The following is a 12,204-nucleotide window of genomic DNA, read 5'->3' as shown; positions in this document are numbered from 1 at the left end:
ACGTGTCGCTCTGTTAACCCAAATAATTAGGTAAACCGTGCAAGGACAAGTCCAACGGAACAGGGGGAAGTAGTCTCAGCATTTTGCCCTTCTGGTAAGGAAATACAGTTCATCTGAGACACTTTATCATTTCTTACAGAGAAAAATCTCAGCAATTAACTTTATCAGCAGACGGAAGCACCAAATAAAGATTGGATAGTGTTACAGGACACCAGATATTTGGATGTAAACATGGAAATAATCTGAAAAATATGTTTGACTGTACGTCAAGAATCCTTCTGAACAAAAGCTCAGATTTACCCATGAAAGTTCAGAGGCGGATTAGATGGAAACGTGTTAGAAAAAATGGCTGAGAGACATCAGAATGACATCAGGTTGTTTTACTAAGCAGGAGGTGGCCTTCTCAGAGTCACATCCAACATGGACCGAAGGTCTAAGACACTAAGCGGAGACTGGGTCGGTTTTATCCAAAGATCAATTCATCAGGGTTTGTGCATTGAGATAAAAAAACTGAACCTACTGTCCAAAAGTCACCTCAGTGGACAACCGTAAGGTCAACACTAATCCAGCTCCTTGCAGTTGTAAATCCCAGCTGGCCTTGGCGGGAACGTCTCAGGACTTCCCAGGAGGAGCTGGATGGACCTGCTGTCCCCACGGCCCAGCGCCAGATAGGCATCAGGACATAGACGAGTGAGATGGCAACAGTGACATAAGCAACAGGTAACATGAGATAACTTTGGACAGGGTCTTCCTCTTTGTAGTCTTTGTGCTATGCTAAGTGAACCAGCTGCTGCTTGTCCTGTATTTATCACCATGGACGGATTAGTGAAAGGGGCCTCTAAGACTTAATGTCCCTTATTTTAAAGGCCCAGACAGTCCAAACACACCCAGAATAACCAAAGCTCGACTGCTTCCTGCTCACTCATGAGCAGGTCAGAGACAGTGCATGTCTGTCCACGTGTCCCATTTATGTCAACTTGTTGTTTTCATGCCTTTCTTCTTTATATTTTCTAGCACTGTGCGTCTCAGTCTTGGTCGTTTCGTCTTTCTGCACGAGCAAATACCACAATGCAGTACTTTCTTCTGCAAGTAGACAATCAACCGGTTTGACAAGACAGTCCAGTATGATTGACATTCATGTCAGGATGGGACGGAGACTGATACGCAGATGTATAATCAAGCTTTTGGACAGTGGGGTGATTTCCAGCTATTTTGCGTCTGGATGCCCCAACGTCAAATCAGCCAAAAAATGTTCAGGGTTCAGTTGATCCGTGTAGGAGGTGCAACGTCATTAAAGGTGTTCAAAAGTATTTGGACACACTAACATATGAATAACAACAAACCTCGTCACTGTTAGTACTTGATTGCGTGATGACTGGAGCCTGGCAAAGAACCTGGTGGAAGTTTGAACTGCACAGATGAACTCTTTTAAAAGCCTTTAACAGACTTTAACAAGAAGGAAAAACTGAAAAACACGTTCACATGTACTTAACAGAAAGTTTGGCCCTCATGAGAACTGCTTCATATACCAAACCATCCCGCGTTCGGTACTACTGCAGCACCATCTTGTGTTTAAATCAGAGCAAGTGACACACTCACACACACACACACACACACACACACACACACACAAAAGGATCAATGAAAAAAACGCAGACTGGACGTTTCAGGTCTGCTTTCTCAGTAACTCACTGTTTGTGTTGAACAGTGAGAAAAATAGAATTTTTGGCAAATGTTGGTGTCACAAATATCCCAACAGAATTTTGAACAAAGTCCAGTCAGTCAATAACATCAAAATATGGATCTTACATGAAGCTTAACGCAAATTAATGTGAATAACTAAGCTGTAAATCTAAGAACATGACTTTTTTGTTTCTTTTCGACTTTGGCAAATTGAAACTTGATCAGTCCTCCACACTTTCTTCACAAACGTTCACATTTGCTTGAGCATCATAAAATGTTGCAGTGATAATGTTGAGAGTCTGTTTGCTTCATTCAGTCAGAAACAGTTTCAAATCGATGCTGCAAGACCAGGGCTTAAGTTTATCAAATTTTATCTCTCTACAGCAGGAAATGATAGAATTTATGATGAATGTGTGCACAAAAGAAAAATCACTTCACATGCTTTTATTATTATTATAATAATAATTATTATTATTATTCCTTCTTTTTTTTTGTCTAACCCACTGGCAAAATTAGGGAATTATTTTCTCATGTTGTTTGCACCGAGCTCAAAGATGAAAGTACAATAAAAAAAAGACAAGACGTCTGTGATGGACAATCAGATGTCGTGGTTCAGCTGCTAGTAGGGGATTGGTCCATAGTAGGCGGTGTAGGCAGCGATGATCCCATTCGTGTCCATCATGTGCTCACATGCCAAGTTGGCCTCACACACTTCTCTCAGGCTGCGTAGAGACAGAGTTCTTAATCAAACTGCATCTGTATCATCACTACCACAGAGTTTGTGATCAATTCTAAAGGGCAACTTCACCAATTTTGTGTAAACATACAATAATGCTTTCAAACTTCTCTCTGTCTCCCGTGTTTCAAAATGTTTCTCTTCTTCTGGCTGAAAAATTCCTCCAGACGACATCACCCAGAGGAGTTTTACATCATTAGTAGTTCAGATAATATCATCTGGAGGAGTTCTGGAAAAGCAGGTTGATCACAACCTCCATAGTTTGAGCAACAAGATGACATCATCTGAACTTTAGGTGTTGTCACCTGGAGGCATTTTCCAGCCAGAAGAACAGAGATATGTTAATAAGTACATTTACACCCTAAACTAAAGCCGTGGGGAGCAAGTTGAAAGTTGGTGACGTTGCCCTTTCAGCTTTAGCAGCGTGTGAGTCCTCAGAACTTAGGGGGTGTGACATACCTCTCCAGCTGGACCTGGGTTAAGACTCCGGGAGCTCTTTTCTGTCTCACCACTGCGGACGCCTGCTCCTTCTCCACGAACAAACCTGCACGACACCCACGGGTTTTTAGGCGTTTTGGCTCAAGTATTGACTCTGTGCACTTCTGCCACCTCTTTTCTTTTCATGGAACTTTATAACCCATTAACAAATGATGAATTACTTCCTCTGATGGCGTTAGTTACTGTACAAATCAACATTTTTGCATAAAAATCAATGTGAAGAGTTTAAAGAACAAATGTGATGCTTTGTAATAAATTACATTCGTGTAATAACAAGCAGAGCTGAAATGATTCTTAGATCACTCACTTGGCTGTGACTGTGACAATGATTCTTTTTTTTTTTTGTGCAAAAAGCTTCTAAAATTTGAGCATTTGGTTCTTTGTTCAGAATTTCCTCAGTCAAGTGAATCAAAATAACCGAGTCCTTTTAAACCTCAGCCCCTCGTCAACCAACCACGGCAGGAAAATTCTGAATGAACATGAAAGTGTGAGTTATAATAAGTAATAATATAATAATAAAGCAGTCAGAAAATGCGCTGAATACTTTCATTTAAATTCTCTAGGTTCCTTTTGTAACTTACATTTAAATACTTTGGATGTAAAATCTTTGCTTGTAATGCAGTATTTTCCCAGCACAGTATTGCTACTACTGCGTTCTGCTGCATGTTTGTGAACTACTGCTCAAAATCTACCAGGCAGCACTTTCTCCCGCAGCTTTTACCAGCTCTGTTTCCTGAACTACTGACGGCTTTGTAGCAAACAGAATCATCTCATGATCCTGTTCTGATGCAGCGTGTTAGCACCATTTGCATGAGCAAAACGAGGCACCTGGTAACAGGAAGTGAGTAGACAAGCAGCTGCTCAAGGTGCATGGAAGCGGTGCAGAGAGCAGGACGGTCACAGGCCTGAGTTTGTCTCCTGAGGTTTGGTCAATGAAAGCAGTTTGGTGAAGGCTGGAGGAAGAGTGTGTGCGAGTGTGTGTGTGTGTGTGTGTGTGTGTGTGAATTCACTCAAAAAGAGCAACATCTTCAGTGCAACCTTATCAAACGTTGGTGTCTTCTCCTCTTTCGGTCACATTTTACATCATCCACTGTCTACGTTTAAAGACTTTCTCTTCGAGTCAAACTGTCTGAATATCCACTGGTTTCCTAACGTGTGGCAGAATAAATGCTCTTACCGTCCTGAGCGGGTTGGTCAGCAGCAGGCTGCGGGTCAGCGTCTGTCAAAACAAGCAGAGAAAAATTGGATTCACGATGATTGACTTGGTTCAAACGGGATTATTTATAGTCGAGGAAGTGTCACTTTTTAATACGAAGAGGTCAAACAAATCTGATGGACTAAGCTGCGCTGTGTTCATCGTACCTGAGGTCAGACAGGTGACAGCCAGGGAGCAGAGAACCAGGATCACCAACGTCTTCATCTTTCAGCGTCTTTGTTTACCGTCTGCAGGCAGCTGTGTCACTCTTCTCTCTGTCCGGCTTTCGTCCTCTTGCACATATATAGATAAACACACACCCGCTTTATAGATGCAGCCCTTGCTGGGACGTGGGTACGTGATTGGTTAGGGAATCATGTGTCACACACCCACGCAGATGCACGTCCACAGCAATTATATGCACAAAAATAAACTTTACATGCATAAATGGACACACACACACACACATGACCCGTCTGCCTCCAAATGCTGGGTGACTCCTCTACAGGAAGTGACTTTGCACCTTGTTCAGGTGATTTTAGCACATGCACATCCTGAACTGGCAGCTTTCTGTGCAAAGATGAATAAAAGGTAAAACAAACAAACAAAAAGCATAAAAAGAAAAAGACAATCAAAAATATTGAGACCGCCTGCAGCTGTCGCGTTCATTGATAATAAAAGATTGAATGAAAAGCGAGCAACGCGATGCCAGCTGCTGGCCTGGACTGATGCCGCGCCCACACACTGGTACACGTAGGTCACAGAGTGCAGGCTGCAGACAGAGCCCTGGAATCCAGACTCAAATATTATGGGACGTGATTTTAATTTAAGGGCTTTTTTCTTTTATTACAAACCACTGTGATCTCTGACATAAATAAAGCAACGTTTAGAAACCGTTTGTAGAAGGGCAATTTGAAACACGAAGAAGATATTTTTACTGAAATGTGTGGGTGGTTTGACAATAAAGAGGCAGAAAGATCCATGAAGAGGAACAAGTGGATTGATCAGTTTAATTAAAACACACAATAAATTCAGTGATTAATGATTAAAACAACTCATCTTTAGTTTACGTTTGCATGTTAAGCCTCTTATCAGCTCATTTCATTTCTAAAACGGATCCTTTGAAAATGCCTTGTTCCCCCTCTTGCTCTTATTTGGCTTTTTCTGACATTTAGACTGGACAGTTTAGATTCTGGACCGGTCCTGGACGTATCACACGGGCTATAATTTCACCGTCTGGTTCAGTCCCGCTCGCCTTTTCTCGTTTCAAGGCTTCAACCACTGCACACAAGTTTATTTGTGCAAATTCATGTCCTCGTGGCAACACGGAAAAACGGAACTTTCAACGTGACTTTTGTCTTTGGAGGTCTGTGCCGACCTGTTCAACTGCTCGCCGATAAAAATATCTAATCAGCCAATCACATGGCAGCAACTCAATGCACTTATTCATGTGGACGCAGTCAGGACACTCTGAGCATCAGAATGAAAAAAAGTGATTTAAGTGACTGTGAATGTGGTGATGTGGTCTGAGGATTTTAGAAAACTGCTGATCTACTGGGATTTTCACACACAGCCATCTGTAGGCTTCAGTGAATGGTCTGAAACAGAGAACGTTCTCTGGGGAAACTGGCTAGACTGCTTCAAGGTGAGAGAAAGGCAACAGTTACTCAAATAACCACTAGTTCCAACTGAGGTGTACAGAGGTGAACATGTCAAACCTTGAATCACATGGAGCAAAAACCTCTAGGAACCAACCAGCACCAGGTTCCAATCAAGTACTAGCAAGGTGTTCCTAATAAAGTGGTCGATGAGTGTATTCAGGTTCCCTGACCTCTTCCTGAGACGCCGAGGTTGCTAATGTTAGCTGTGTAATATCTGCAGTACCACAACTTAATATTTTAATATTTTAAACTCTGGAGCAGTTCAGTTGTTGGAGACTCATTTTTTGTTTTTCACTTTCTCTGTGATGCACCAGCAGCAGAGCTACTGTGTATATTTATACAGATTGTGTAATGATGGATGCGATTATAGGTTTATGAGGCATCATATAGTTGATCTTAATCTCTGCACTAGTTTAACTACATTTAAAGGTTTTCATTACATCATTTAAAAAAAAAAAAAATCAACAAACAAGCTGAAGAGCAGATTCTCAGAATGTTCTTCAAACTACACCTTCACGGATTTTTAAACTTGTACATGTACAGAAGTGCCACTAAACTTTCCATTGACTTCCCTACATTAAAACATAGACTTTTAGCCTAAAAACGCCTCCAGATGACATCACTTGGAGGAACCTTTAGTTTACATTTGTTTGGTAGTTTCAGGTACTTTCCAAGAAGCATCAACAACATTACTACTTTACTTGAACTTCCTTTCAGTACATTTCCAATTAAAAACCTGCAGCTCAGGGATTTTTTTTTTTACATGATTGCACAGATGTTGCACATCAGGGGACACATTTGTTCATCTCGTCAGCGTCCTCATCGCTGCTCTTAGCCTTTAAAACGCTCGTAGCACAAAAGTCTGCTGTTTCATCTTCGGCTGTGCCCACAGTTGGACCCGTGGTATCGTTTTAACATCTGTCATGAATTGCAAACACTGTTACTGCTCCCCAAATGTTCTCCACTCTGCCTTGTGGCGAACAAATGGTATAAACAGGATTAAGACAAAACCCAGTAATGGAAATTTTATTTTTCTGTTCAAAGCAGTGGAAATAGACAGCAGTGCCGGCCTGGATACTTTCAGACTCATCATATAAAGCTCATAAATGCTTGCAAGGTGGAATAATGGTGGGTAAGAGTTATCATGAGATTACACAAGAGAGGGGGTTTCTACGTGAGTATAATGATGGTGACTGTTGGCAGCTTCGAGCTTCGGTATTCATAAAATGTGTTTGCCTCTTGTAGCATCCCCACATCCAGAGGAGACCACAAAAACAACACATAAATTATGTAAAAACTGCGAATTGTGGAATGAATGGAAACAGTCACGACCAGAAGATGATGATGATCATGATAATTCTGTGTTTGGCAGCAAATAGGTCGAGTTTAGTACAGACGAGTTCTAGCTGGTCTCTGCGGTTGAGTCAGGGCGTTGAAGTATCTCTCGTAGGCCTTCTGACTGCCGTGCTGATAGGAGTACAAGCGGCAGGGAGAGTAGTCCTCGCAGATCTCTGCACGCCTCTCCACTGGGGACTTTCTGGATGGGAGGGAGGGCAGAGAAGGTGGTTAGTGGGAGGAATACAGGTGAGGACGGGGGACGACTTCAGTCAGAACCAGGCTCACAGCATTTCTAAAACCTCCGTCTCTGTTAAGATCTTAGCTTCAGCTTCAGGCTCCATTAACAGTCACCCTCACATTAATGTGGACTCTACCAGTCTGCCTAAGGATGAACAGAACAGGTTTCTGATTTGGGTGGAGGTGAAGGAATCCATCCAGCTGCTTCATGCTAATGTTGCCTTGTCACCACCACCTGAAACTACAGACACTAATGGAGCCGTGCTGGTTAATGGCAGCGTCCTCTAAAACAGTAACCGTTGTTATGGTTACTGCAAATTTCAGGGTCTACATTAAATCTACTAGGGGGTCCTGGTGGATGAGTGGTAGAGCATTGGGTTGGGATGCAGAAGGCCAAGGGCTCGAACCCCACCCCACCAGGTCGAGCCACCACCGGGCGACCAAGGACGACCTTGGTGCTGGTCCCAAGCATGTAAAAAAAAAAAAGGGTTAAAAACGTAAAAACTCATGTTAAATCATGGTGTGGAACACGTCCCCCTGTGCCGACCCCTGAAGGGACAAGCTGAAAGCCACTGAAACCATTACCATCCTGCAGACTATGCACTTTATTTCACAAAAGCAACAGCAAATGACAAATAATGAAAGTATTTAAAATGATAAAATCAGCCACATGTCGCCGTTCTTGCCCGATCTGAACTATTACTAATGAAGAACGAGGCTGATTGAGGAACAACAGGATCATTAGTGTAATCGGTTGTTGAAAAAGTCTATTCGGGAAAAGTCTCTTGTTTTTATGCTGTTTCCCTACATGAGGTAATATTCACGTGACACTCGTGTGATGCCAGCATTACACACACACACACACATACAGGAGGGTTGTTGTACCTCCTACTGTTCCCTCTGGGTGGGATTCTCATAGCCATCCACTGTGATGGGATGAAGGCGTTGGCTCGGTTTCGGGACACAATCAAATCTGAAACCACAAAATGTTACTAGACAAAGATTTGTACATGTGTGTAGTTTAGCTGATCTGGTTCAGGTGAAATTACCGGGGGGGGGGGGGGGGGGAGGGTGTTAGTGACGGGTAAAACGAGGCTTCAATTCACAAGCAGGCTGTGTCATATTTGTTAGAGACGCATGCATGTTTTCCCAGGATTGTGAGACAACGTTAAATCACCTTCAGCGGACTCTGAGCTTTCACGAGAGTCTAAGGGAAAAACATGGAACCAGGTTAATCATATCAGAAATATTACAGGCTATAAATAGATAAGGACTGCAGGGTCAGAGTGAGGTGAAGCTGCCGGGGAGGATCTGTACCGTAGCAAACGCAGAGCGAGACCACAGCACACAGTGCCAGAAACTGAAGAAGCCTCCTCATCCTGTGGCGACTTTATCTGCCTTCTGGAAGAGAGGAGAGAGGTGTTTCAGTCAATCATGTCAACAGCACGAGTTCGAAGGGAAGAGGAGGAGAAAATGGGAGAAAGTGGCTCCGAGGTTCAATCTGTGGTGAGCAATATCTGAGCCTGTGGTTTGGTGGACGGCGTCCAGGAGCAGTTCTATACGCACTTTACGTGCACTGCATCTGTGCACGCTGCCAGGTTTGCTGCACGACTTCTGCATGGAGCAAACACAAAGTTACATAAGTGTTCGGACGCCCCGAAGAACAAGCAAACGAGGGGTCAGTCCGCCGCTAAGACCTCAACTGTGGCTGTAACTTGCCACCTGAAGCAGATGCACTGCAACTTCATGCAGGGAGACGTGTGCATGCACAAGTGGGTTACGGGAAGATGTGTGACACCTGTGCAAACAGAAAAAGCCAGATGTTTGTAACACGCGCACACACACAGACACTGGAATTGCAGAAAAGCTTTCATCCACAAGTTCTGTTTGTGGGATTTGGATGAGAATCCACATTTCAACGTGCAGCAGCCTTTTCATCATCAATAGCAGCTTTTCATTATACAACCCCCCCACCCCCACCATTGGCCCTTCAGGCATATCAGGCATACATCTTGGCCTCAGTTAAACCCAGACTCACAGCAAAGTTGAAAAAGTAGCTTCCAAAGACTGGCAGGGACAACCAGACTCTGTGTGTGTGTGTGTGTGTGTGTGTGTGTGTGTGAGAGAGAAAGGTGCTGACAGCAGTGTCTGCAGAGTTTTGTTTTCTGTCTGGGTCTTTGAAGGGGTCCCAGTGGGTTCATAGCTCCTGTTCCTGCAGGCAGAATGTTCCCACCTCTGTGTCACGATGCTGCTGGAGCTCGAGTCGTCCTAGGCTGCATATAAACTACTCTGCACACACTGACACACACCTACTATACATCTACTGTAGTAGGGAGACGACATATTTCAGCATTATTCCAAAAAACTTATTAAAAATGCATCTTGATGAAGCAAAATGAGCAGTTTTGCAAAGTTTGGTTAAATGCTGGAAAGTATACTTGTATTTTCAGTTTATCAAGTACTCACCGTGAAAGAGAACTGTGGAGTGGGAAGTCTTGAAAAGACGTCTGTGTGTATTTTCTCCCGAGCAATAGAATCAAATTCCTCACACCAACACTTTTATACTCACCTCTTCTACCCACTGACTCCCTCCCCTAACATCCCCTTAGCCATCGCCCTCTCTCCTCCCTTCTCCTTCTATCAGCCTTCTTTTCCATCATTTAATCAGACCGGGTTATTAGCCCACTCTCTCCCCAACTCCCACTCCTTCACCAAAAGCAAACAAACAAAAAAAAAAAACAAAAAACCCACAGAACTGTGGCGAAAAACAAGAAGGGGCGTAAACAGTGGGAGGTGAAGCTGGCACAGGGACTTGTAACCTGCTCCATAGCAGGTACATGATGATATTCACTGTGTTTTGTCGGCATGGCAGCATGACCAGAGTGTTAGGACACATTTGAACGTCTCCGAGAGCTCAGAGAAACATTTACAAGACGCACGTTAGACACTGACATAATATTAAAACACATTCATTAGCTGTTGAACTAACAGCTGGTAAAATGGATGAAAGACTCTTTTAGCACCTACAGAACATCCTGATTACATCACTGGAGGCAAAACTCAGTAAAATCGGAGGCACATGTGACTCATCACCTCATAAAAATGTTTGTGTTATTTTTCAATCTTTAAGCACATTTTGCAATAAAAACAAATAGTTCAATTTAAAAACTGACGCAGCATTGAAGCAACCTTTTGGATCCCTCTCTGTCTTTGATAGATTTTAAGATATTTATAATAAAAACTTGGCAAACTGGTATTAGTAGTTAATTCAGCCCTAAATCCTGTAAACTTTCCGACTGACAAGTCGACTGATTTATATCCACTTTTAGAAGCAGTGGCAACAACAGAAATAGAGCTGGAAAATCTTCATGTGAAATGAAAATATTTGTAATCATTTTCTTATGTTCAGTTTTTTTTAATCATAACTTATAAGATACATTTGGACCAGTTTTTAATAAGGGTTTTGTTAAGTCAGCAGTTATATTTTAATACAGACCACATTGAATGAAATGTCAAAAATGACCATTTTTGATTGTAAATCATTTTTTTTTAAAGATTTGCCCTTTTTCTCAGATATTATAAACATGAGTGTGGTTCATCACACTGATGTGTCTCAAAGTAAAATTGTATCGAATTTGCTTTTATCATCTATGGTTCATAATATTAATAAAATATTCCAGGAATCCAAAGAAATTGCGGCAAATAAGGGACAACGGTGGTGATATTCAGGCTCATAGCAGCCGCAGAATAAAAAACAGACGTGATTCTGTGGCGGAAATCACTGCTTGGGCTCAGAAACACCTCTGAAAACCACTGTCAGCAAAGTTTGTTTCTGCTTCCACTAATGTTAAAACCACCATGTAAAGAAACAACCATATATAAACAAGGTCCAGAAAACTCTGGACTCTGGACAATGGACTGAAGTGAAGTGGAAAACTGTCCTGTGGTTTGACAAGTCTTCAAAAGTGTTTGATTCTTTAGAGTGATGCTGCGGGGGCATTAATGCACACCGCAGGGGTAACTTACACGGCTCTAATGGAGTATGAGTTGCTAAACTAAACTAAACTAAACTAAAAGAAAAGGCAAAAATACAAACTAAGCAGGGATTCAGGGTGAGGTCCTGGATGGAGAAGCGTGGACAACACGGACTTTAGAGTCTACAGAGGATCATGAAGCTAAAACAACTCGTTTTAAATATTAAAGCATTTTTAAATATTCTGGAGAAACATGAACATGACTGTCCATCTTAAAAAAGCTCTAAACCACCTCCACCTACCTGCAGAGGTTAACTTGGTATTGGGTGCAGAGAAGTACACAAAGGCAGGGTCCCTACTTTATATGTTGGACAGTGTCCCTGGTTTCCCAAAAGGGTTTGAAATTTTAGTTACATCCCTTCTAAACAAAGTTAATCTCTGCTGCACAAACTGCACTTCACTTTCCCATTAGAGTGGGAACAACATGCCTCTGTGTATATCAGAGCGTTACGTAACACCACATCACTTTTCACTGAGGCTCTGAGAATAAGCCGTCTGAGAGCAAACAAACCAGAATAGGAGAACAGGCGTTTGCCAGGAAGCAGAGAGCAGACAGACGGATAAACATTAGGGTGGACATTAAGATGGAGATAAACCCCCATGGAGAGATAGCGGAGGAGAGGAGGGTTTGTTTTTGGCTCTGTGGCTGCAGTCGTCGTGTTACTAGACTAACAGATATTAAAGGTTCAGATTCTGCTTGCAGAGCACAAAGTAGGACAGGAAACAAAAAAAAAAAAGAATAGTTTTCTTCTAGAATTTAAAGCAGATTTGTGGGTGAATGCATGATAAAAAGAAAATCTCTCTCTGCACCTCGCACCACAA

At 42.4% G+C, this 12,204-nt stretch overlaps 2 protein-coding genes across 2 annotated transcripts; both read right to left on the bottom strand.

Annotated features, from left to right (window-relative positions):
* Positions 1-2,018: 2,018 nt before the first annotated feature.
* Positions 2,019-4,434, bottom strand: bglap (bone gamma-carboxyglutamate (gla) protein). Its single transcript, XM_067477416.1, has 4 exons — positions 4,280-4,434; positions 4,095-4,136; positions 2,879-2,963; positions 2,019-2,405 (listed from the first exon to the last, which is right to left on the bottom strand). The coding sequence occupies exons 1-4, from the start codon at positions 4,335-4,337 to the stop codon at positions 2,303-2,305; spliced, it is 288 nt and encodes a 95-aa protein (XP_067333517.1). The 5' UTR covers positions 4,338-4,434; the 3' UTR covers positions 2,019-2,302.
* Positions 4,435-6,783: 2,349 nt separating this feature from the next.
* mgp (matrix Gla protein) lies at positions 6,784-9,965 on the bottom strand. Its single transcript, XM_067477984.1, has 5 exons — positions 9,815-9,965; positions 8,666-8,749; positions 8,526-8,555; positions 8,234-8,321; positions 6,784-7,310 (listed from the first exon to the last, which is right to left on the bottom strand). Exons 2-5 carry the CDS (start codon positions 8,724-8,726, stop codon positions 7,160-7,162), a joined length of 330 nt encoding a protein of 109 aa, XP_067334085.1. The 5' UTR covers positions 8,727-8,749; positions 9,815-9,965; the 3' UTR covers positions 6,784-7,159.
* Between the last annotated feature and the right edge of the window lie 2,239 nt (positions 9,966-12,204).

This window comes from Channa argus, chromosome 15, assembly GCF_033026475.1.
Source record: "Channa argus isolate prfri chromosome 15, Channa argus male v1.0, whole genome shotgun sequence".
Classification (NCBI taxonomy): Eukaryota; Metazoa; Chordata; class Actinopteri; order Anabantiformes; family Channidae; genus Channa; species Channa argus.
The sequence above is the reverse complement of the archived record's forward strand: the minus strand, read 5'-3'. Positions and strand labels throughout refer to the sequence as shown.